This window comes from Glandiceps talaboti, chromosome 8, assembly GCF_964340395.1.
Source record: "Glandiceps talaboti chromosome 8, keGlaTala1.1, whole genome shotgun sequence".
NCBI classification, from domain to species: Eukaryota; Metazoa; Hemichordata; class Enteropneusta; family Spengelidae; genus Glandiceps; species Glandiceps talaboti.
The window spans coordinates 22,630,571-22,658,120 of NC_135556.1; the positions used below are offsets into that span (position 1 = coordinate 22,630,571).

General features: G+C 35.1%; 1 protein-coding gene across 1 annotated transcript in view; it reads right to left on the reverse strand.

Moving 5' to 3' along the window:
• LOC144438882 (uncharacterized) overlaps positions 1 to 27,550 on the reverse strand; it is a 36,437-nt gene that overhangs the window by 3,936 nt on the left and 4,951 nt on the right. Inside the window, exons 2-9 of the mRNA XM_078128095.1 lie at positions 13,699 to 13,847; positions 12,898 to 12,990; positions 9,154 to 9,327; positions 8,349 to 8,435; positions 3,657 to 3,825; positions 3,076 to 3,551; positions 2,011 to 2,100; positions 330 to 639 (exon numbers count right to left, since the gene is read on the reverse strand). Coding sequence (XP_077984221.1) covers positions 330 to 639; positions 2,011 to 2,100; positions 3,076 to 3,551; positions 3,657 to 3,825; positions 8,349 to 8,435; positions 9,154 to 9,327; positions 12,898 to 12,990; positions 13,699 to 13,847 — 1,548 coding nt within the window. The remainder of the gene's footprint in view (positions 1 to 329; positions 640 to 2,010; positions 2,101 to 3,075; positions 3,552 to 3,656; positions 3,826 to 8,348; positions 8,436 to 9,153; positions 9,328 to 12,897; positions 12,991 to 13,698; positions 13,848 to 27,550) is intronic.

A 27,550-nucleotide genomic window follows, 5' to 3' on the forward strand; every position in this document is an offset into this window, starting at 1 on the left:
TCATGAGGTTATCCAACATTTTTCTATTTATTTATGAATAGCAAATTTCTAAATTTCCAGTTTGAAATATAATCCTAGCAATCTTGTTAAGGGTAGTTTTACATTTCAAAAAGGGTTGAAGTGAGAATAGTGGGCATCACCTAATGTTTGAAATCCATTGGTGGAGCCATTTGAGGGTTTTGAAGAGGGGGTTGCAAGAGTTCAGTTGCCATGGGGAAGTGTCACACTTGATATGTGATATAGAGTAACTACATACTACTACAGACTGATATTTACATTCTAAGCAAAAGTTGTGTTTGATAAAATTGTCTTAATTAAACATTACAAACCTTCTACCATGATTGCCCTGTGTTCCTCCTATTCTTGACCTTTGAAGACTAGAATTGACTGGCCTAGGTAGTGAACTGCTACGATGTGGGGAAATATCACCACTACTACGTACTGGTATACTGCTACGATGTGGTGACACTGTCCGTAGTTTGGTAGGTGAAGGAGACTTGAGGTGTGACATTTGACTAGGCTGTCGAAGTCTTGATTCATGATTTTGAGGTTGCATTTGTGACTGCGTTGGGGGTGGTGGAGACATTTGCTTACGTCGACTTCCTCGGTTTAAGTTTGGCATGCTGTAACTGGTTTGATCTGATAATACAATCAGATAATTTATTAGTGATGCAGTCATCTAGATTTTTTAAACGGTTATAAGTTTGAGAGTCTACAGTTTATTTTCATTTGTGTGGGGGTGCACACGTGTGCATATATATGTATGTATGTATGTATGTATGTATGTATGTATGTATGTATGTATGTATGTATGTATGTATGTATGTATGTATGTATGTATGTATGTATGTATGTATTTATGCATGTACATGTATGTATATATGTGTGTGTGTGTGTGTGTGTGTGTGTGTATGCATGCATGCATGCATGTATGTATGTATGTATGTATGTATGTATGTATGTATGTATGTATGTATGTATGTATGTACGTACGTACGTACGTACGTACGTATGCATGTGTGTATGTATGTATGTATGTATGTATGTATGTATGTATGTATGTATGTATGTATGTATGTATGTATGTATGTATGTATGTATGTATGTATGTATGTATGTATCATATGTATGCATGCATGTATGCATGCATGTATGTTTACTGTAATTGGTTAATTGAAACCACACATTCAATGATTTACCAAATTACAACATCTACAGAGAAAGCAAAGTTTGACTGGCATCTTAAAACCATTAAATTCAGTGTAACAAGTGAAAGCTATCATCAGAATGATAGCTTTCATTTGTTACACTCAACTATTATTAAGATTTTAGTCCTGTAACAATTCTTCAAAAGGCCCTTTCCCACGATAAGTACTCTTAATCATTTAAGACCTTGTCATTTGTCACATCTAAATGTCCAGGTTCTGTTATGTCCATTTGTAATGCTTAGCACATGTAATACTTTGATACAGAGGCACTATCAAAATAACTATTTTCTGACTATAATTTTTGAAAGAAATGCAAGGAATTCCTCCTGTGAGGTTGTCTGCTATTGTTTCTTTTATATTCCAATTTGTGTGACGACAACTCAAAATTCCCTTCCCTACTCTGTGCCAAGCCCTTTTTCTGAGTACCTGTTATATTCCTATCTGTGTGGAGACAATTCACTGAGAACTCAGAGGCAATTCATAGCACCTTCACAACATACTTTTTTTAAGACCACCCTCAATCTTTCCAGAAATTTATGATACTGTACCATGCAATGTGACCAAAGGACTTCATACATCTCACTGAGATCATCTACTTCCCTTTGACTCCACTTTGACCAATCATAACCATGCATAATTAAATTGCAAGTAGACCAATCAGCACCAGACCCCTTAAATTCTGACACAAACACCTGGGATGTCATTACCATATTGGCAAACATTAACACCCTGCTTATGGCATTCAACAGATATTCTGACCATTAGTCATTCACATGAGTAAAGTGATTTGATAATTTCTCACCTCCAACATGTAAATTAGCCAGATCATTAGGTGTAATGTTATGATGGTTTGCTAGAGAAGCTCCTAAACTATACCTCTTGACCCCATCATCTGTGAAGTTAACAAAAGTACAGCCACATTTTAAAAAGTGTTCTCATTTAATGATCAAGCTCATTGTACAAGAGCCAAACTCTGATTGGATGTGAGTTTAACACTTAGCACTACTTTGGTTGAGTCTAGTTGTTAGACCCCTTAGGCTATCTACAAGTGTCCAAAGGTTGCGTTGTACAAGGGCTGTACCAAGACAAGAGTATTGCCATCCTTTGGCTGTTGTTCGACAACCTTTTCAATGCACACCTGACTAGGCTTAATAAGGCTCTCAGTACAATGCTTGATCATTAAACCCCAACACTTTTATAAATCAGGCTATATGTACATCCATCATGCATGTATGTTATTGTCAGTATAGAATGAGAAATATACATGAAATGAGAACAAGAATTTAATACACAGAATAAAGTTATGAGCTATGACAGAATAGTACTAAAGATGAAATCTCTCATCAACACTGAAATACGCTGGACCCAATGTATTGTTTTTACTCCATCTTTAGTATTATGGTACATGTACTCCCGCTAAAAAAGGGAACAGGAACAGTTCCTGTCCTGGGAAAACTGAGCGGTTAAGGAACAGGAAAACATTAGGTTGGTACAATGGAATATAACATGGAATTTTAACTGTTTGTATGACTGGCTACAAAGCACTTGCACTTTGGCTAGAGAAAATATGTAAAGTTAGAACAGTGACAATATTGTACAGTACATGCAGGGTGTTTGGAAAGTGCTTACGTCTTCCAATATCACTGTACTTATGGGTGCTTTTGTTCAAAACTTGCCAAGTACTTTATTTTCATTATGGTGTGAATATACTTTGTATTTTGGCCTGGAAATATTACATTTAATACTATTAGTAGCAAACTGGGAAACATAAACTCCTGACACATACTTGATATTTATACTCAAATCAACATACTAGTAAGTAACTCATATCCACATAACTCATGCGTGTGTGCTAGGTTATATATACCTCCATTGTTTTTCTTTAGTCGTTCTAGAGATGGTCTTCTCCTGAGTACAACAGTTGCATTCTGTTCATGTTCAAAGTCTTCCCCAACAAATTCATTGTCTGATTGTCTTTGTCTGGATGAGTGTTCCCTTTGTTGTTGTTCACGATGTTGTCGATGTCGGTGCTGCTGTTGTTTCTGGTACTGATGATTTAACAGCTGCTGCTGTTCTTCAGGTGTTAGTTGTTGTTGTTGTTGTTGTTGTTGTCTTGCATGTTGCCGGTGATGTTGTTGTTGTTGTTGTTGTTGTTGTTGAGGGTGATGATTAATATGCTGTTCTTGTTGTTGTTGTTGCTGTTGATGGTGCTGTTGTTGTTGTTGTTGTTGTTGTTGCTGCTGCAATTGCTGTTGTTGTAGAAGGTGTTGTTGTTGTTGTTGTTGCTGTTGAAGTTGTTGCTGATAGTGTAGTTGCTGTTGTTTGTGGGGCTGGTGTTGCTGTCTCTGCTGCTGGTGATGCTGGGGCTGTTGATGTTGTTGCCGCTGCTGCTGCTGCTGATGATGTAACTGTTGCTGCTGTTGGTGTAGTCGTTGCTGCTGATGGTACATTTGCTGTGGGTGTTTTCGATGAGGTTGTTGCTGTTGGTGATGCAACTGTGGATTACTCCGGTGAAGCTGTGACTGGTCTTGCTGGTGTGGCTGTAAGTTGGAGGGCACTGAAACTCTCCTTGGAGAAGTAGTAGGTGATGCACTTTGATGAGTAGCTTGTCTCAAACCTAAGATATTAACAGACAGGTCAAAATTAATAGGGTACCTCATCACGGTATAGACAACGTTTTTATTTGTATTTGTGCTGCCTAATGATGTGAACATAACTAATTTCACACAAACTAATTTGTGAAAAATTCAATTGACAGGCTTGCAAAGAACACCTTTCCTTGTAGATGGCACGTCTTCCTGGTTTGACACAAAAACCATAAAATTTGCATTTTTGGTTTGTAGCTGGGACTGGTACTGTTACGATTTTCTGAAGTAAAAGGTCAAAGAATTTAAGGGTCGTCAAACACATACCGGTATATATCAAAGTATATGCTATCAAACAAAGTTGTATGAAAATAACGATGTTCACAATTATGTTTTGCATGTGTGCATGGTATATATTTTGCAAGTAAACACGCAATGCTTTAGAGTTACTAGCCTATTGAACAAAGGAAGACACATCACCATGTATATGTGAGAACATCCAGCTACAAAGCTAAAAACAATGAAGCAACCATCACACTTTTCAAGAGGCATTAAGGGTCAAAATTCACACTTTTTGATGACAGTCTCTTTGAATTACAACCTTGTTTCACTCTTACAACATCTACTCTTCTCTTACCAAGGTCTTGATTAAAATTAAAATAAATAAATAACAGCACTAATGAAAGCAAACAAATAAAATCTTATTTTGTGAACAATTTACTGAGTCATACACATGTATATCAGCAGACATTTATCTTAACAGCACACCGTTGTTGCAGACATTTATCTAATGAGCACACCGTTGTTGCACACATTCTTCTTGGACATATCTTGAATTCACTAAAACCTGACAAAGTATGAGGTCTCACAGCTAATTTGGTCCATTCTAAATGTCATATTGACTTAAACCAATATTTGATAAATAAATAAATAAATCAAACAGACATATAATCAATTCCTTCCATGGCAGCAGTACTGTATCAACCACTGTGTTGAGTTCCATGGCAGCAGTACTGTATCAACCACTGTGTTGAGTTGAAAGTTCAATGAATTCCTAGCACACTTTGAATGAAATGTGTGATAGTCGGAATAAAATAATTGGTACTAAAATATCATTTAAATCTATTTATTTGTAATTATAAAGAGAAGCCCAGTCCCTTCAAATATTTGGGCTAGAATTGTATGGTTTGCAATATCTTTTATCAACAGAATCCCAGTGTAAATCAACAGAATCCCAGTGTAAATCAACAGAATCTCAGTGTAAATCAACAGAATCCCAGTGTAATATTGCTAAATATAAATGTGTTGACCATTAAATGTAATAACTGTTACATTGACTATGTTGACAGCGTGTGTAATGTTGCTTTACAAATGTGTTGACAATTACATGTAATGTTGACTATGTTGTCAGAATCTGTGTAATGTTGCTTTACAAATGTGTTGATTATGCAAATTGAACAATATCATGAATTGATGACAATTTATCATGGCTACCATTTTCCACTTGATAACTTGAGTATAATACCAGCAGTTGCTTTTTTTTTTTTTTTTTTTTTTTTTTGCTTTTTTCCAAATTGAATTTATAATCAGCATTTTGTATTTATATTATAATAAGTGTGTACATTTTGGAATTATCAATAAGTTGGAATGGCATGGTTGTAAAAAAATAAAAAAATAAATTTTTAGCTGCACCAGAAATAAGAACCATTCCTGTCTGTGATTATAAGCCCCTTCAAATAACATATTTACAATTATTGGTGAATTGATAAATTGTACACAGTACTACAGGCTATCTTTCCATACTTCTTTAGACATCTTAGTACCTTGAATATATTCTCTACTTTCATATAAATCTCTATTTGACCTATAATCACCAAGATAATATTGCAAGATATACAGCTTTGTGCTTTTATTTTTCTCTCTCTCTTGACTTCTCATATCCTTGTTTTGCAGCTTTCTTTGATAACACCCTTGATATATGTACACATCATTTTTTTTTACAAAATTACAAAACACTGAAATTTCCACATCATGATATTGCAACAAATGATATGATTATGAATAGTTTTGTGCAAAGGAGGGTAAAATCTGTTGGATTCATTAGTCATTATGCAATCTGGGTCTGCTCTACTGCTTGCATTTAAATGTGCAATCACGAAAATGTACATTTATGAGATTTCTGTCATTTGTCGTGCTTGCGTTTATACACCATAGCAGACACACTGCATCTTATTATCATGAAGGATGAAGTATCTGATCTTCAGGTACACCACACTAGTCACTATGAGTCATACATGTTACTATTATGTGACATTTGAGGTGAAAGTGTTGGTGATAATGAGATTGAGATCATGACAAACTATAGTCTTGTCTAGACGGGACTTCAATCAGTAATGATACTACTGTGATGTGTTCTGTCATACCATTATTCTAAGAGTAAAGATCATCACACACTTCGTATTCAAAGTGTTACCCACTTTGTATTCAAAGGGTTACGTCTTCCTGATGCCAAACATCAAATATAATGTTGTTAGTCTCATAAAACAGAGTCTCTTGCTTGGCTTATAATAATTACATATGATACAATACATGTTGTCTTACTAATTACCATATTTTCTGATAGTAGAATTGTAATTTAATATCTGATTGTTACATGTAAGCAAGCCACGCCCCCCCCCCCCCCTTTCATACCAAACTAACATATCATTTAAATTAAAAGATTTGCTTGAAGTAATGCATCCAATGCTAACATTATCTTTACACCAATCACATCATAAACTGTAAAGACGTACAAATCTCATACATACTTCCATTTGTGGCTGAAAGCTCAAAAAAGGGTGAATATTGTGTAATTAGTGTATATTAGTATGCTGTACACACACACACAGTCACTGCACAGTGATACACACTTCAAACCAAGGTGTATTAGTAAACAGTGTACACACAGTCAAGGCTGGTGATAGTGACGAATGCATGGGTCTGCCCATGAAAACAGTCCTTGCATATTGTTCCACACCCTGCATCATGCAACAATTGGATTTAATTCCATTTACATACACATCATTCAGTCCTGGGGATTGGGAAGACAAGATTTATGGGGAGGGCATCTTTGAAATATTCATCTTAATATCTTAGTCTAAGATTAATATCAAAATGATTCGTTATATACAAAATGCTATTTCTATATACTGAAATATTTACCAAATTTCAAAGTAGCCTAAGGTAGAGTGTGCCTCTGGGAATTTTTTGTTTGAAAATCACAGTAGCTTGAATCACCCAAAACATTGCAATATGTAAGCTTTGTTCCTGACCCTTTTGAATTCGTTACTGAAATTTGGTTGTTTGATATCTTGTTTTCAGTTTATTATTCATCAATCCATATAGTGTTTGGCGGCCATTTTGAAGTGTCTATAGATCATTTCAGTCTGTGTTCAAAAATATAGCCAGGTGAACAGTCATTATTGTTCATGATTTTAACTGAGAATAGGTTGGAGTTTCCTTGAACAAAGTAAAGGCAAAAGTTTATACTGTTTATTTCCAAGAAACAAACTACCTTAAGGTCATGTTTAAATGATCAAAAAAATCATACATACTATTTACATGATGGCAAAAATGAATTGTGATTGGTTAATAAAAGTTAGATGTATATGCTGTTTATGTTAACTAGTTATGAATGAGTACATCATAATGTAAGTGGGTACTGGGGAAAGTCATTACGAAGATTCATGTAGGATTTTACGAGTGTTCAATGTTTTGATCTTTACATGTACTATGACAGATCTTTGATTGATAATAATTTGGAAACTATATGATGTAGTTTCTTTAACTTTTGAAAGGTAACTTGTAGGACTACGTTATAGGTGACATCTTTATTTGATAGCCACCCACAAGTCAAGGTGGAACAAGGTGATTTAGATAGGTAGATAGGTAGAGGAATAGAAGGGTATATAGGACAGAAAGTGTAATGACAACTGTTTGATGAGGAGGAATAAATAGGGAGGGGGGCAGAAAGGGTAATGAAAGGAGGGTACACGGAGAGGGAGGGGAGGTGCAATGAGGACTGTTTAGGGAAGGGTACAGAGAGAGGGAAGTGAGGTGTAATGAAGACTGTTTAGGGAAGGGTACATAGAGAGGGAGGGGAGGTGTAATGAGGACTGTTTGGAGAAGGGGACAGAGAGGGGAAAGGCAAATGAGGACTGTGAGAGGAAGGGGAAAGAGATGGGAACATGAGGGAGGGTAGAGGATACACAAAAGACTGTTTGATGAGAAAGGATAGCGAGAGAAGGCAGAAGATGCAATAGGGACTATTTGAGGAGGGGTATAGAGTGGGTATAATGATGACTTTAAAAAGAAGGGATATGGGGAGGGAGGGGCAATATGAAGACTTTGATGAGAAGCAATGTAGAGAGGGGGAGGGAGGGAAAGGGCACAATGAGGACTTTCATAAAGGAGAAGCAGGGTATAAAGTGGACTGTTTGATGAATGGGGATGGGAGGATACAGATAGGGAGAGGGAGAGGGAGGGTGTAATGAGGACTGTTTTCACCTAGACTCACCACTATTTTGTATCGGTCCTGCAGGTAATGACATTCTCCGAGGTGATTGGGGAGGGGTTAGAGCTACTTGGCTAGCTCTACGTAAACCTACAAATTATAATGTAAAACACAAAATCCAGCACAAAATTATGTCACAGTGGAAAACAAAGTAAATGATAAAGTGTCATTATTATGAGTGAGAAATTCATAACATGAGATTCTCATACAAACAGTAAATAACTGCATGGTGATACATTTGCTGAAAGGTAAGTGGTGTTCACTTTTAGTTCCCAGTATACAATTGTTGTGTTATTGTGAAAAGATTAATCAGTACCCATCACAGATGTTAAGACTTTTGAAATAGTTAAAGTGCAACAAAATAACACATAGGTATATTCTGAAATAATTTTGTCTGTCTGTCTGTCTGTCTGTCTGTCTGTCTCTGTCTGTCTGTCTGTCTGTCTGTCTGTCTGTCTGTCTGTCTGTCTGTGTCTGTCTGCCTGCACACATGCATGCATGCATGCATGCATGCATACACGTACGTACATATGCATGTATGGACAAACCTTTAATACAACAACATTTTCAAAAACGTATTGCCATTCATTACATCTTACAGAATCATGGATATACACTTAATTTACATCTCCGTGAATTTGTGTGTTAACCCTTTCAGAAATCAATATCACAAAACTAATGCATCAATAGTCTCATTCACAAACATGATTTCCTTTTCCAGCCACAGATTCAACCACACCTTACTTGCACTCATTACAGACTCACAGAGATTCAAAGATTCACAAAATCAAAACATCGTATGACTTACTTTCTTCTTGCATCCTGGCTATAATCTGTACATCTGTAACATCTTCTAATTTACTTATGCCTAGTTTTTCTTCTTCACTTTGATGTCTTTGATGTCTGGGTGATCCTCCACCAGGGACTCCCACAGCACCACCAACAGCTGGCATTGCTGCTGGTGATTGTATGGTTTTTGTACCTGTGTATAACAAAAGTAGTCATTTTTTTTTTTCAATATCTCTTTGATTATCACAAAAAAATGAACTTTTAAGGAGGTTGTTCAGAATTTCTTGTGAGAAAGATACTGTTTTCCAGTAACCATATTAAAGCAAATAGTTTTGAAAAGAATAGTGGTCTAAATAGAATCCATATATGGTCATGCACTTACATAAAAACAAGTATAATTGCTCTATGAATTCTATAATACAATGTAACTTGATCCTTTTACCCTAACCTTGCATTGCAAAAATTAAGTTTGTACACAAGTGTGGATATTACGTATTCTATGTGGTGTGTATTTGTTTGTTTGTTTGTGTGTGTGTGTGTGTGTGTGTGTGTGTGTGTCTGTGTGTGTCTGTGTGTGTGTGTATGTGTGTGTGTGTGTGTGTGTGTGTGCGTGTGTGTGTGTGTGTGTGTGTGTGTGTGTGTGCATGTACATGTGCACTTGTGTGCATTTGAGGGACAAGAAAGTCAAGGCTTTTAAGAGGTTACATTGATAAGGGAGGTGGAGGGAGGATGGTGAAAAAGAAGGAGACAGGGGGATTGGGCTCTGAAGGACTCTTTTCCCCAAGACTCACCACTATTTTGTAATGCTCCTGCAGGTAAAGACACTCTCCGAGGTGAAGGTGAAGAGGGAGGGGTAAGAGATACATGTACTTGGCTACTAGCTTTGCGTACACCTACAAATTATAATATAAAATACAAAAGCAACACAAAGAAACGTCACAAAAACAAAACAATATACAAAAACAAAATATATGATATACTAATAATACAGTGAAGATAATACACAAAGAAATAAAACAAACAAAATAATTGAAGTAGTACGTGAAAAAATAGAATAAGCATGCTGTACCATTGATAATTGGATTTTACTGTTGTGGACCACTTAGAAACTTATCATAGATCTAGATGCCTCATTAATATTCATTCTCTCATGGCATGCTTTATTTCTCTAAAGGCGATTGCAAGTAAGTGGGTAGAACTTTCTATTTTATGTAGGAATATTTATGTTGTTAATAATCACTAAATATTATCCTTTGTGACAGGGCATTCCTGTTTTGTATCAAAATTTGTTGATTTGATCAAAACAGGATGTAATGCTATACTGAGGTGACAGACACGACAAATGTCACTTTTAAGCAAGTGCAAACTTGTTGTTGCAAATAAAATCTGTGTGCAATATAATACATACATGTCACTGAGCTGTGTGACAGGAAAATGAATCATGGGGAGACAATATTTTAGATTCTATGCTACCTTTACAGCCCAGATATAGGTTTGTGGACTCGGTAGTATGGATTATAGGTCCTCCTACAGTCAGGCCCTTCCGCCATACAACCTTGGTCCACAAACCCATATCCAGGTCGTAAAGATTATTAGTAGCATAGTTATGTTGATTTTAAGCATAAAATGATTGTATATCATTGTTTAATGCAGTTTTGCTCTAATCTTGATCCCAATACAATTTCCTGGTGCATCCCCCAAAAAATAGCGCAAATATTGCGTTGCCGCACAACTTCATGTTCAGGGCAATGATAGATATATAATTTTTTGAAGATTTAAAGTTGTAACCAAAACAAAATTTTCATACCTAATTTCCATCATCATAATCCAGCCATCCTATGTTGGAAGTGTACAAGACAAGTATAGCAACATCCTAATCAAACTTTAAAGGGATGTGTCTACAAGGTTTTGTACTTCTTTATTTTTTAAAATCAATTTGGAACCAAGTCATACCAATGTAACAGGTTTATCTTTCTTGGTTGTCTTATTGTAATATTGTAAAAGCCAGCTACATTCAGTTTATATGGGTAGGTGATGAAACAGCTGTCTTACAATATATTACATAATCCAGTCATAAACCAAACTGGCCATGCTACAGGCTTTACCACCAGAGGAAATAGTAAAGTAAACATTATAGTTAATTAACAATGTACTGTTCTCACTGTGTCAGCTATTAATGAGGACAAATCTACACATTCTCAACAAAGTTAAGCTCAATCTACTGGGTAATTTCAGAGTTTAAGATTTTTGAGGAAAAGCAATGACAAAGAATAACACTTCTAGAAACATCTCACCAAGTTTCAAACTCATTCACTTAGTATTTTATAAGATATAAGTTTTTGACCAAAATTCATTTTTACACCTTAATTCCATATCACTCATGGAATCATGGTATGCTTAACATATCTTCGTCCATACATCCCTAAATGCATTTCCATTAAATTTCAGCCCAATCTGCTAAGTAGTTTTGGAATTATAGATTTTTAACCAAAAAGACACATTTTCAGCCCTAATTTGCATATCACTGATGGAATCATCATGTCATGAACAAATCTTACTTTACACCCCCTAAAGAATGTTCCCACCAAATTTCGCACCAATCTGCCCAGTAGTTTCTGAGTTTAAGTTTTTTGACCAAAAATCACATTTTTTGACCCAAATCACACACCTGTGATGCGATCATTTTGATTTGAACAATTTCCCAACTAGACACCCAAGGTAATGGCCCCACCAAATATCATGGCAATCGGTTCAGCAGTTTTTGACTTTAAGTTGTTTACACACATACATACACACACACACACACACACAGACAGACAGACAGACAGACAGACAGACACTTTGCCATGCCTATAGCACTACTGAACCTTCAGTTCAGTTGTGCTAAAAATGTCATTGTCATTGAACTGTTGTTGGTTTCCCTATAAATGCTATGTTGTAGATCTCTTGATTACCAGTAATAATTAATACGTTATTAATTAATTAATTAATTAATTAGTTAATTAATGGGACACTTTTTTCAGATGTAGCCTATCCCTTTTATCATATACAATGTAGTTGAAAACAGTATGGATGCTGTCATTAATCTGTCAATCTCAAATATTAAAGAAGAATTGTGATCATTATTTGACAATTAACACTTTTGGTTCTGTGCACCCTGTTTACAATCCTGCAGTTATTCAGAGCTGCTTGAAATATCTTCTTTTCACATTGGTATTCAGATTACACAAAGCTTGCCAGACAAACTTATACCATTTGTTAAGAACACTGCAAAGAGGTTTATGTCACACATACAAATAAAGACATTCTTTGTGAATTTAACAAAGAAAACAAAAAAAATAGGATAGCAGAGAAGAGTATCGAGTGATTTCTTTGTCAACAGTAGCAGTTCATCGACTGATGTTATTCCCCAATATTTTCATAGTACAGTCAAGAGGAACACAAATCTAATCGTGGTCTTTATCAAATTATGTACAGGGCAGTTAGTGATACACAATAAATATTCTAAGTATTTTCTTGCCTAAAGACGAAATACAGTCAGAAATGGTTTATATCTTAGGCAAACCAGGTTTATACAGTGTAAGGAAACTGTTAGATGTTTTTGTGTTACAGCAAACATTTGGGACAAACTCTCACTGATAACATTAAAATCAGCTGCAGGATATACATGTAGATTGCTTGGATATCTTTGCACAAACTTCAGTTCAAAGGTTTCATCAACTTGAGAGTTGGCATCTAAGAAGTTTTAAACTAGCATACATACCTATATTAGTTGAAGGTGAGATGACATCTGGGGAAGTTATACTAGGATTACTACTGGAAACTGGACTAGAATAAGGAGGAAAGTTTCTACTTACTGAAACAGAAAGAAAAAACAAAAAGGATAGTTAAAGGGTTATGTTTTAATCCCAGGTCATTGCATTAGTGATGGGATCATTCATTTGTTCTGGACCAACTTTTTCTATAGCTCCACCAAACAAATGTTTTTACACCTAGGTTCTAACCCTTATCTGAAGTGGGCTTTTAATTATGATAAACATTATTTGAGTCATACAATACATGCATATCCCTGAAAAAAGGCTGCGATTATACACATGTACAAATATGCAATGTATTCCTATATATTATACACTAGTCTTGTACAGTCCTTGATCACATTGCTAGTAACAGGGGGAAACTTTTAGCTTTACAAAATCAAGAAACAAAGAACTATATGAAAAGTATAAAATAAGCATTTTTTGGCATTTCATCAGTGTAAAAAAAGGGAGCAAATATAATATAGTAATTGACTGTCTGAGCATTACACTAAATCATTAAATGTTTAATAATGAAAATTTCTACTTACGGTAGTCAAAAATTTCTTGGCAGCAAATCCCAAATTTTCGCTGAAGTCTCAAAGAACTGATTCTGACAAGAAGTCAGCGAAAATTTGGTATTCGCTTCCAAGAAATTTTTTGACTGTGAACAGAAATTTTTATTATTGAGTATGAACCAAGAGTCCGGGGACATTCATTCTCGTATACATTTCAGTAGTAATGAAACACTATGTGTACTCCATACTTACATCGTGTGACTTCTTCAAGCCTTCCATACAGTGATTTCCTGGCTTTGTCCATATCAGAGGAAGGATGATCAAAGTCTTGTCTTGTCCATTTATATGGACTGACTCTTCTCTGTTCAACAGTGGGAGGCCTATCTGGTGATGCATATAACCTGTCATGGAGATATGATAAGATATTGTTAGGTTGGGATACATGTGCACGTATGAGGGTAGAAGAATGAGGGAGGAAGGTGGAAAGAAAAGAGGGAGGGGAGGAAGGGAAAGGGGGAGAGGTGGAGAGAGAGAAGGGGTGAGAGAGAGGTAATGGATGTTCAGTGGTTAAAGGGAACACCACTCCAGGAAATAAAAATATACTTTGGGCTCTGAAGAAACATTTCATGATCTTCCATTATGTAAATTAAGCCCCTAAGTGCTTATTTCCATCAGATATATAGCCATGAATATGCATTATTCATCTAATACATATCCATGTATGGTAAGACCCACGGGGCAACAGTGTATAGGAGAAAAGAAAGAGTTCGCAATTCTTGGAAATGAAATAAAACAATTTGTTGCTAAAATTCTAGTGTTGCATCTAATGTATGTTCTTGAGGGTCATTTAACCATCGACAATGGTCACCGGTCAATAACCTAACCTATCCCAAGATAACCTTTAATACAATGTACATGATGTCGTGTATTTTACATATGTACTGAGTGGTTTTTCTGTTCCCGAAGCTGAAGCATTTATACATTTCATCACTTTCACTGTTCGTTCATAAGTAACATGTAGTGACTTAGTATCGAATAAACTTTTGTTCCAAACACAACTTGAAAAGTGTATCTGAAATTTTCAAGTTTGTGTTCGGAGCAAATGTTTAATTCGATGCTATAGTTTACCAACACAGATGAATTTTCATTTTAAAAGTGATTTATGTGCTGCTAAAGTCAATATTGGTATAAATGTTTTCAAACATTATAGTTTGAGTAATGTGTGAGGTTATCACACATCAAAGTGAAGGAGGCATGGTGGATCAACACGTACACAATCTGACATATACTATAGTCTATTATCAACTTTTATACGGGACAAAAGACGACATTTAACTGTAAGTTTTCAGAGCTTTTCACACGGTGAATAGAGGGTGTGAGATAAATATCTTGCACGTTGTCAGAGTCTTGGCAAACAAGACAGTCTGGCATGTCATTATTACTATATGGGTTTATTTCACAGTGTAGAGGTCATCAAAACAGCCTGATCAAAACTACGCAGTATAAGTCAACATTAATGTATAATAATAAACCTACCAGTTTAGTTTAAATCTACTGGTTTTAACACTTGTGTGATGACAAACGGTGACATACACACAGCCATACAGACAGATGTATGCTCACACACAGTTTAATATTGTCACACACACACACACATACATACCACACACATGCACACACACACCACACATACATATACACATACATACACACATACATATACACACATACATGCATACATGCATACATACATACATACATACATACATACATACATACATACATACATACATACATACATACATACATACATACATACATACATACATACATACATACATAAATACGCACATACATACATACACACATACATACATACACACACACATACATACACAAACATACATACACAAACATACATACATACATAAATAAGTGAATACTAAATATTGCGTCCCCTTTTCTCTGTTAGTTGGTTCAAGAAACGTATCAACTACTACACACCACTATATGCATATAAAAGGACATTCCAAAACATGTTTTGAGATGGTCCCTCACCAGGTGTAAACATTTACAATTGATGCACTGACAAGAGAAAGCTATTAACCTTGCATGACACTGGCATAGTTCCAGTGACAATACCATTCACTACACAAATTTCTATAAAAACATCCACTATTATTCTGTGATTCCTTCTCTCCTCTATAGTAAGACATATAGGCTCATTTATATATCAGTCCCTGTTATTAACCATTACAGATGAAATGACTCCTTGGTGCTTTGTTATATTATCATATACCTATGCTCAGATCAATCATTCTTGATGACGTTTAACGTGAAATATCACTTTCTGATATGGGATGTTAAACGTCATGATATTCATGTTAAACGTCATCAAAACAGCAGTCAATGTTCGACGTTGGTGTTATCGCGCATGACAACAAAACTGAGACATCTTTCAAAACAGCGAAATTCTGATGAAAATATCCATACCCAAATGATACTATTTACGATCTATTCAATTACGAATTCACAACTACTGGTAATAACCTCATAGTGTTACTTTTTTTATACTGTGTATGATGAAGTATCACTATACATGTGTATGCAAACGCTGAACCAACTTTTGATCTTTTACTGAACAACCAGCCAAAAAAACTGAACTACTACAGTGTTTTGTATGCTTCATTTGGAATAAAAATACATGTCAAATTTAGCCAAGTTCTGAGTAGTCTAGCTCTACCCATGGTATCAAAATCATCGTAAAGAGAGCTCTTGAGATTTGATATCACAGATACCACTAGACTAAGTTCTGAGTAATTTCTATATGAAATGACAGCCTGTACAGAATCATGGTTACGTAAACAGGATGTGTATGCATTTTTCTGAAATTCTTGCTCTCTATTTCTTGAGTTCTCAATCTGAATATTTCACTTCATTAGTTTAAGTAAAGGTATATTTTGTCTGCACATGTAGTCTGTATCAGTAAGTACTTAGTAACAGGGAGGTAAATCTGGTAACACTGGCACGTTTTCAAATATGTTATAATTGTGGTGGGAAACCCTGGTATAAAATCTCAGGTAGATTTTACCTACTAATACCACCCTTGACAAAAACACTGTTTAGGAATAGCATTGAAAAGAACATAGTTTACATACATGGAGCAGCTATTTCTACTGACATAAAAGTCTAAATAATTTTCTTTGTACAGTGGGAGATTTGGATATCTATCAAGTCATTCTTCAGTTTTAGTCTATAGCTAATACATCTTCTGAATCTTTCTCCGCTAAACAAAAGTTTTGATTTTTGTTCTGTGGTGATAACAATGTCATAGTTTTCTTGGTCTGCTGATTATTTTGTCGTCTTTGCTTTTCATTTCATTTTCACACAATTGAGTCCAGACAAAATAAGACAGTGTGTTTTATGCTTTGATGAGATGATTGATTAAGATCATCACGTCAGGAAAAATCCTTTGTTATTGAGTTGAGGACAGCTCAGTCACTCCTGACCCTATGTTCAGGTGACCTCTGACCCCAAGTGTAGGTGTTCTAAGGTTGTTCTTACAGCAGGATCTCCTAGAATACATAATAGATATTTTGATGTTTGTGCTTTTCAGAGACAATTTATCACATTGGTATGAAGAGAACAAAGAGATGACATAGACACCATATAATGACAAAGATGACAGGCAGAAACTGAAAAGTTTTGTAAATATAACAGTTGTGTAGCCATGCATATGCAAATGAAAGTATTTGCATTTTTTTGAGATGAAATTATTTCCTTGTATAAGTTTTCTCCTTTTTCTTAGTGAACTCTTTCTATTGATGTTTTCGTGTCTTATTTTGGATCTGAATTTTTGAAAAAGGTGTGTTTCAATTTACACCAAGCAAATGTACTTTGCCTCTCAGATAGCTGTATATAACAGAATTCATTATCTTGCCAAGTGTTCCATTTTTATCAATTCATCATTTCATCTTTTTTGCATTAGAACAAGCAGAGTTTATCAACAAAATTACCACATATCTTTTAAATAACTGTCTTACTTTTGCAAATGGAACTGTAATTGTTGACACCAGTGCTAAAAGTGTGTTTATGACATGGCACATTCATGCTAGCTTGGTTTGTGTCTGACATTACTTTCAGTGTGCATTTAACATGCATGCGATGATGTACATGTAGTATAAGTTTAAAATGTCTGAATCTCTGGGTCAATGCATACCCTGCAGTTCTACTTACACACTGTATCAGACTGACATGATGATTCAGTTAAAGAAACATCCCTCCAGTAAAAATCATGAAAAATTAATTACGCTTTCACACCAACGAAAACACATTTCCGTATGGTATTGTTGATACAGCAGTACTCTGTCGCATTATACGTATCGGGTTCCATATTGTGGTCTTGTTATATCGTATCATTTCATGCTGAAACCATTTTCCTTTCATTCCATGATGTACCTTGGTTGACATTTAATATGCAATTAAAATTTATGTAACATGTAACCTGCTTGTAGTTGTACATTTCTATACATTGACATTTGCCCTATTCCTGGATTTTATGCCACATTCTGGATGTGACGTTTAGGTTGCAATTGCAAATGGTTGTCTCTATGTCAAAGAACATGATTGGGGTGTGTGTGTGTGGGGGGGGGGGGGTTTACAGTACATGTAGTTGTGCCCATTTACATTGGACTCATATTGATAAAACTATTTTGCAAATTTTATTTACATATAAAACTTTGATCTTTGCCAAAATTCAGATGAAGATGTGGAGCTATGCACTGGTGTACAGGATGTGAGTTTACTTTTTTTGAATGAATGGTTATGTCTTTACAGTTCATGTTGCACTACTATAATGCTTAATAAATGTCATTAATTAATTAATTAACTAATTAATGTAGCTTTTACTAAAATATACATAGTTACTGTCGAAGTGAAGGTTCAAAATTGAAAAATATGATTGACAAGACAGATGCGTTTGTATCACTAGAACTTAAAAGACCATGAGATGATGTAATTTTACACTGATGTTTTGTTCACAAGACCCTACAACCATGTATTCCCTGAGTAGTACAAGTCTCCCTACTTTTTCACACAATGTAGCCTATTATACACAGGTGTAATGCAATCTGGCGCCAGCTATATCAAAATTTGAACTGACAATTTGATTTTTCAAAACATTTTTCTTTAATCCTCCAATGTTACAATATCCAAGCAGCTGACTCAAACCCTGGCATGAAATCTACTTTGACTAACATGCCAGTTCTCACACAGATCACTAATCGACATTTTGTCCATTGGATACAGCACAACTTTAATACTGGGTTGACTACGTCAATACCATCTATACATGTATGCACCTAGAGTATTTCAGTTTTCCAGCTGACAGGGTCACTTCCCTGACAATGCAGTTACTTGGCAGCCAAGGTCACACGGGAAGCCACAGAAAGGCTTCATTTACTGCACTGAAAGCCACAGTAAAAGTGGACAAAGTCTGTTTTTATTGTCAAGCTGTATTTTTGTATTGTACTAAAGCAATTCATTGTGACTGATAATAGACATTACTTGTCATTGTATAGTGAGCTATTATTCTATAGCGGATAGTACTCTTGCCAGAGGGTACACGAGTACAACAGCCCTACCTTAAGTACTACACTACTCTAACCTGTTGTAGAATGACAATATATCATTGAGAACAACTACCTGGTACCTTCACGAGTTTGAATAGTAGTGCATACATGTGTCTCCATGCATAAATGACTCTATATCAACTCAACACCTCCAAAATATGAAGACAGCAGAGTTTATTTGTACACATTCTCTGCAAAAAAAATTCATCATGTCATTTTTCTGAAGAAATGTGATATTGCTGATTTGTTAAAATGTTTCCTGGATGACTTTCAACAGTACTATCTCAACTGTGATTGACCCATGCAAAATTCAAACTGATCATTACATGTAAAGAATTTTTGAACAGAAGCATTTCATAGCAACTAATGAACTGTCATTAAATTCAGTGTTTACAGACCCATAAATTTGACTATTTAATAACAACAGTTGCACTTGAAGACAAGATAAATTAGCTGATATGGTGGTAGGAAATTATAAGAGATCCCGAAATGTGCATGCATATACTCGCTGGCTAGAATATTAGAAATTGGATTTACCTAATGAAGAATTGCACACATCTTGTGAAATCAATATGTTTGAAACTAATAATATTGCCAATATATCAAAATATTTTTAAATTTCTGAATCCTGGAATCCATGCTCACTGCAGGACATTTCATTTCTTTATGTGTTCTGCATGCAGAACAGCATGGGATTCACAACAGCTTTCCATGGTGGCCACCATCTTGCATGTTGTGAGAAAGCTAGGACATTCCCAATACTAGATGGATGGTTATCTGACATGTATGATTAGACATAGAGTGGGTAATACTTGTCAGGCACTCCATTTACTATTATAACTGACTGCTGGACATGTTATTTCTTGATACATTTTTGCCTGAACCTATGTCCTAATAGCACACATTTATCCTGTAATATGGACGCTTGCAGTGATGGAACCCTTGACAATCCAAGACAATCAGAATAGAATCCGTTCATACTTACTGACTGTCTGCAATTTGCAAACAGGATTATTAACCTGTGAGAAGCAACATGTATTACACCTAGTTCAATTTATGTCATTTCTGAATGGTGTATAGTTTAGAGGGGAATGTCAAAATATAAATTTAAGACATTTGTTTACACTTTTACAGAGTGATTTTACACACTTGGTGACTTTCACAAAAACTTTATAGCTTTTTTGCCAGTTGCCAAGTTGCACAGCCATTTCCAACATGGGATAATTTACATGCTACATCAGACAAGGTAAATACTAATGTTCTATCCAGATACACTTCAAACAAACCTGACTCCTACACGAGGAGATCGACAGTCAGAAGCTTGTGGATTTGTGTATAGATGGAGCTATTACATCTATACACATGGATAAGTGTTCTAATTTCGAACTGTTTCAACACACAGCTGAAGTCATATCACACAGCACTTGACAAATCCTAATTCATCAAATGAACGACGTTTAGCTAAATATAGCTACATTTTCCAAGGTAACTACATGTCATTAATGGTTCATGAAGTGCAATTAATCCCTCATTGACCAAGCTATCATATCTCCCTCATCTGCATGACTTGGCTACTGTGCATAGATAGATATTAAAAACTGTCAACATGTATCTCTTCAGTGGATCCATAAATCCCTAAGTAAATTCCTTGATGCTTATCTTCCCCTAATGACAGGTTAAACATTTTGTTCTTGTGTGTGTAGTACATTCACTTAGTCTTGCTTTTTCAAACATTGTTAAACATGAGTGGTACGCTGGAATCCATACTACCTTGTTCCAGACAGCATAGAGTCAAATATCCTATACTGAGCAGGGTTCCAGGCTATATGCATGGGGTACATTTTTTTAGGAATGTGTGAATGTTTTTTGACGCGAATCCCACATTTTGAAGTTATAATATACTTTATAGCTGGAGGTACACAGATATACAGTAATGCATATGCATGTAGATATACAGTCATGCAAATGTATGTACATGCATACAAATGTAATGTAAGGATGAAAATTGGTGTAATTAGCACTTACACACAAATATGACCTTTATTGTTCAATCTGTTGACATTTTGAATAAAATGATGGTACTTCATTTTAGTTGTGTTCAGAATAAAAGGTTATTTACACTGAGGTAGGACTGGGTTGTTACATGTATCTCACAGTGAATAAAGTAGATTAATGACAAGTCTAGATCTACATGTGTAAGCTCATTTTCTACAATCTCACTCTCCACCGTATGGTCAAATTTCTTTAGCATGACATTCTGTTCTATACCACTGACAGCAGTACTTTAATGTGGTATTGGAGCATTGATATAAATGTGATGACATTATCAAGTTGTCACGTGACTTACTCAGGATTGGAGGTTGAGTTTGTAGTAAAATGAACGAAGTTACCAATTACTGGAGAATTAGCTAGATTTTGGTAGAATTTGTCCATTTGACTACACTTGGAGAGATTCCTTGTAGAAAACGAGCCAACATGTATAGTTCTAGACTAATCAATAACAGAAATGACTGAATGTAGTTAAAATTCAAGGCACCAAACAAATGTGAGCCATAGAAGCCGGGCATAGAAGACTGCTACATTGAGGACCTTTAGTGTTTCATTTTACAGCTAAAATTATGTTCTCTACTTAGATTTTATTTCTACCACTTTTATACATACATACATAAACTGTGCGTCAAATTAATTTCAGTTGAAAAATGAATATTTAGCATTATTTGAAAAGTTAGGGAGGTGGAAAAGAGGGATTGTGGTATAGTTAGGTGGGTGGTTATTAATATTGGTATGAAGTTACATTGTTGCTTTTTATGACAGATATCCAGGGCTCGATTTTAACGTTTGGGCTTGATGTCAAATTCATACAAGTGAACTTTTTGCAATGGCTACAATGTCCATTGATTTCCATTGGTGTAACAGACTACCACATTATAAATTTGGTAGTCAAGATACAATGTTTGGTAGTCTATACATATATGCCCTTGATGCTTATTTTGAGCCCTGACACCTATGTATTTCAACCTTACAACTTGTGTACATGTGCAATCTTCACTGAAATGGAAAATGACAGCCAATATGAATGAAAATTATAACAACCACCTCTGTATTACCCAAGCTATGAAGGAATGGGGGAATAAATTGGTTCGAAATACTGACAATCAATCATATTTCTAGTTAATGACATCTACGGTGCAAAGAGATTAATTGAACCTGCTAGAAGTCCGCAATCATAGCACCTAACTAGACTAGACTAATTCAAAATCACTTCACACCTGAATATAAATTGGTCACCCCTATTTACAGTAGCCAGACATAATGACAGCATTGATTTCCCATACATGTACTCACACATTCAAGCTCACCTGCTGACACGACAATCAACGTTGTGTTTCACAAATGATGTTAAGAATTTGCATAATTCAAGCTAAGCTGCTGCTGACACTCAATTTTGTGTTTCACAAGAATTTTGTAAATTTAGACATTTGACAAGTACATGTATACTCAAGTAATTATAAGACATGACATACAAGACACTTGGTTAATTAGCTCAGTAAAATAATTCAGTTGAATTTGTAGTGTTCTTCACCATGGTCCTTTTAGTGTTTTACTCTCTGTATGTTTAATATTTCATATTCACACTTGTGAAAATGTTGTACAATTTAGTACAGTACAGTGCAATGCAGTACAGTACAGTGCAATGCAGTACAGTACAGTACAGTGCAGTGCAGTGCAGTACGGTGTAGTGTAGTGCAGTGCACTGCAATACAGTGCAGTACATGTATAGTAGTGCAGTGCAGTACAATACAGTACAGTACAGCACTGCATAGTACAGCACAGTACAGTATGGTGCAATGCAATGCAGTATAGTGCAGTGCAGCAAAGTACAGTACAGCGCAATACAGTAAAGTACAGTACAATAGAATAGAATAGAATAGAATAGAATTCAATAGAATACAATACACTATGATGCAATACAATGCAATGTTGTAAACCAAAAATACCAGCAACAAATTTATCACTGTTTCAGTCTAGCTTTCTAAACATCAACCAGATTTCCCCAATCACATTGAAATTGAAGTATTTAATAAACTATGCACAGTTGACCTCTTTCTTACTGGAGTCTTGATACCTAAGTGAAAATACTATGTACCATACAAATTATTTCACATCTTTACCTTTGAATAAGATTCATCTCCATTTTCTTTATTTTCATCATTCCATTCAATTTTCTTTACTGATTTTCTTAGACTTTAATTACATTTGCATCAATATTAGAGTGCACTATCCATTGTTATGTGATTAGTTGTGGTTAGGGCTTAGTTTTATGGCTGCAGGATATTGAAAACCAAACACAGGAAAGGCCATCAATCATGGTTTGATTCACAGACATAATAGACACAGGGTGTTTGCGCAGGTATCTACAACTGTTGTAGAACCCAAGTACAATGGAGGGGCAAGGTATCATGAATATAGTAACTGAGAAAGGCTAAGTATCAACAACCCAAGTCAATGGTATCTAGAACCCAAATATTACAGCAGATAATGGTAGGGTATCTGGGTATCTAGAATGTTGGGGGGTTACATGTATCTAGAACCCAAATACACAGAAAAAGGTTGAATATCTAGAACCCCAGTATGAAGTATTTAGAAACCAAACAAGCAGAGAATGGTTGGGTACAGGAGGTTCATAGATCGAACCCAAATAAACAGAGAATAATTGCATGGGTATGTAGATATAAACCAAGGAGGAAACAGGCTAAAAATATTGTACATGGTTTCTTTCCTTTCAAACAACAAACACTGGAAACCAGAGTCAATTGGTCCAGGTAATGTCTGTCTACAAATAGTTATCATAATGGCTATGTGAATGCCAAGTCTACACCAATCTACACCAATCCCACCTTTAGACAAGCTAATCCTGGTTGGAAATCCAGAAATATGTCAGAAACAAAATGTAACACTCAGGTACCATAGAGTAAACTACCTGTAACAAACATACTGTATGATAGGTCTATAGGACATGGAATACAAAGTCAACCCATGACAACCACATATTGCTTTCTATACAGGCATGAACAGGTACATTGTATCATGTACTGAAACCATGTCAAAGGAGTTCAACCAGAAAATAATACCAGGTGGTGACAACCTTCCTACTGCCTGTCGATAAAACTGTACAGTTAAAAGTACTCACTTCACTCAACCTCAAAAACAAATGCAACTCACTTAGGGGTTTAATGTCATGTATTGTATATAACGTATTAAAGGTATATCAGTACATCAAAACACTGTTCATTCATACTTAGAGCTCTATTAGGAAGTCTTAACATGGCCAAAGTGGTCACTTTCAAGACTGACATCACAATTATTAATCAGAACATAGTATGAAGTCACGCCCTTTTTTTTCTTTTTTTGTGTGTGTTTTTTTATTGGGCTTATTACAACGATCCATAATCATTCACATATATTCATGGATACAATCTTTCACACAACAAAAATATTACATGACTTTTAAAATTACAGACAAGGAATCTTAGTTTACACTGAGAAGCTTACAAAAGTTACACTTGGACACTCTTCAGTGATAAATTTCAAATATTGTCTCCATCGCTTGATAAGTAAATCTAACCATAGACTTCTCCAGTGTCTATGATCTAATCTATTTTTTCTGATAGCAATATGGAATTCTATGTTGCCTATTTTGACAGTTTTGTTGGCAGTAAAATTGATCATATTTTCATGGTACATGTAATTTGTTCTTGACAGTGAGAAACACTGCCCATATGTTTGTATACACAAGTTATTACAACTGAAAAGGCAAAGGTCAAAGGTCATTCTAGTTGTAATCAAACACTTGAGTGAGATACCAGGTCTGTGTGTGTGACTGGTGCCCTAACATCTCTCCCTAGGCATGTCCTATCTATCCACAGGGAGATACATGCATGTATGTATACACTTACAATACATGTATGCACATTAAGTACACATCACAATGTAGTAAGGCACAGGTCATACATTAATTAAAGACCTGGCCTCCATGGCTCTTCAAAGATTATGTGAGGCACGGTATGATGGACAGAGAAAATAAATGACAAAATACTGGGGGCATGTATTCAATGTTTTCGATGTGTTTGGTACACAATACACATTTGATTTCAATTTTAACTATCAAAGTATTTCAATTTGTTCAACTATATAAGACATTGTTTTGAATATTTCAAAGCTATCAACTCAATAATTTTCTGAGTTACATTTTACATGTACAAATAAAGCTGTGAGTAGGTCACAAACTGGTCAAATTAATTTCAAGAAAGTTAGCTGCTTTGGATTGCTTATTTGAATAGTGAAATACAAATTATATTTAGATATATTTATATTATATTTATATGTAAGAATTATATTTCCAATGGTTATATCAGTGTAAATAACAAATTAGTTTAGAACCAATCAATTTTGATCATAGTATTTCATAAGAGATGAATCAATCACATTGTTTATCACTGAGAATGAACTTGTTAGAATAGAATGTTATGTGTGGTTACATGTAGACTTAGCTAGTAGAAGCAACCATGTACCATGTGTTGATACTCTTCAGTTGCCATGTCAGAGATACATGTAGATATGCAACTACAGAGAAACTTAGTGTACTACAATTTACAGTAATTGAAAAATATGTAGATGGGACATCTAGTTGACATGATAACTTTAAGGCCCATGATTCAATACCCAGTTCTCACTTTACTTTTATCTATCAGTGGAGCCATAAGGATTATGACAGAACCCCATGACATGCTACGATAAGTACGGCGTATTTGCATGAGTGCTTACAGTATTCTCTGTGGCAGTACTTTCATGAGTGTAGTGAGTGAAGTGCAGCAGAAAACACTGCAAGCACATGACATTAATAGTGCAAATACCCCCAAGTACCAATACTGGCACTAAGTGGCATTGGGTTCTGATATTATAACATGTTTATTTAAAACAATAAATTTCTGTAAAAGTGACACTATGTGATCATACACTTTCGTGTAGAATGAACGATTATCTCCTCATTTGCATATCATTTGCATGCAGGTATGTAATAATGATATTGTGGGTATTAGATGATTACAACTAAATGTTGGTAGGAATAAGAAAATTTATCAAGTTTTTGACAGTGATTGAAATTCAAAAGTATGTGATTGATTTTTGCATCTGCATTCATTTTTTACTGTGACAATTTGTAAAAGGTGAGTTATCTGTTAAAAATCTAATCCATGTATGATACAGCTGAAGTTTAATGAAGTACTAATTACATGATCCTAGTTGTAATGTATGAGCCATCATTGAGATGTGACATACTGTTTGACAAGACCCTGATCATTTCATAGGAAATTTAGTCTAATATTTTAAGACTGCTTTGAGTGTCATTTTAATGCTGAAAAACATGATGAATAAACTACTAAATGAATATTGAACTATGCTGTTTGCAGCAGTAGCATTGACAAAGCTGTTCAAGGGAGTGTGACCTTGTATGTCAGACAGCTAATTCCTGTGAGGCCATCTTACATTTCAATACTGTGTACATACAAATTATGGTAGCCTTGTTTGTTGAATCAAAATGGAGGTGTTTATGATTTCAATCTACAGATCAATACACTATCATTGAAGGCTACATTTATTAGATTATCTCATAAACTGTTGCTCAGCTGTTCAACTTGACCCTGTAATATTGTAAACCATTGTCAAGAAGTGATATCTGCCTTGTGTACATGTATATTTTGTCATGTGATTCATATTGTTCTATTTTGTATTTTCGTCAGCATTGTGATGTCAGACTTCTGAAATGTAAAAAATCATTGTCAAATTCACCACTGACCATTTGCAAAGCAGTGAGTCCAAATGTATGACAAAATGTGCACAAAAATATATAGATGACAAGGCTGTATGTTAATATACCAAAATATGAAATCTAAAACTGTTGACAATTGTGAAGTCTGCTAATGCTCAACACATGATATACAAGCACTGTATGATATGTTAGCCTCAACTTGATAACAATCAAATACGTTCGAATACATACCCAGTGTGATATTCATAACTACAGGATCTACCATAACATAGGATACTGATACTACTTTGACCTAGATTCCATACCACTATACTGTTCATATAATTATTAATACCAGTCTATTCTAAGCATACACCTGCTGTTGTGTTACCGGTTTAAAATTCTATTCACCATGACTCCCCAATGTTACAAAATTTTGCTTGTTATGCTATTCCTACAGAGCATGCCAGCCTGAATTTCATAATAATATTAAATTTTGTATGCAAAGCTATTGTTTGGGTGTATGCTTCACTGAATTTACAATGTAATCAAACTGGATTCCGATAGTTGTCTTTGAATTTACAGGTGTGGCATTGCCTTAATTATCAAGTGAAAATAACCATTATACATATATACCAAAAATTTAACAAGGTTGCTTGAAATTTAT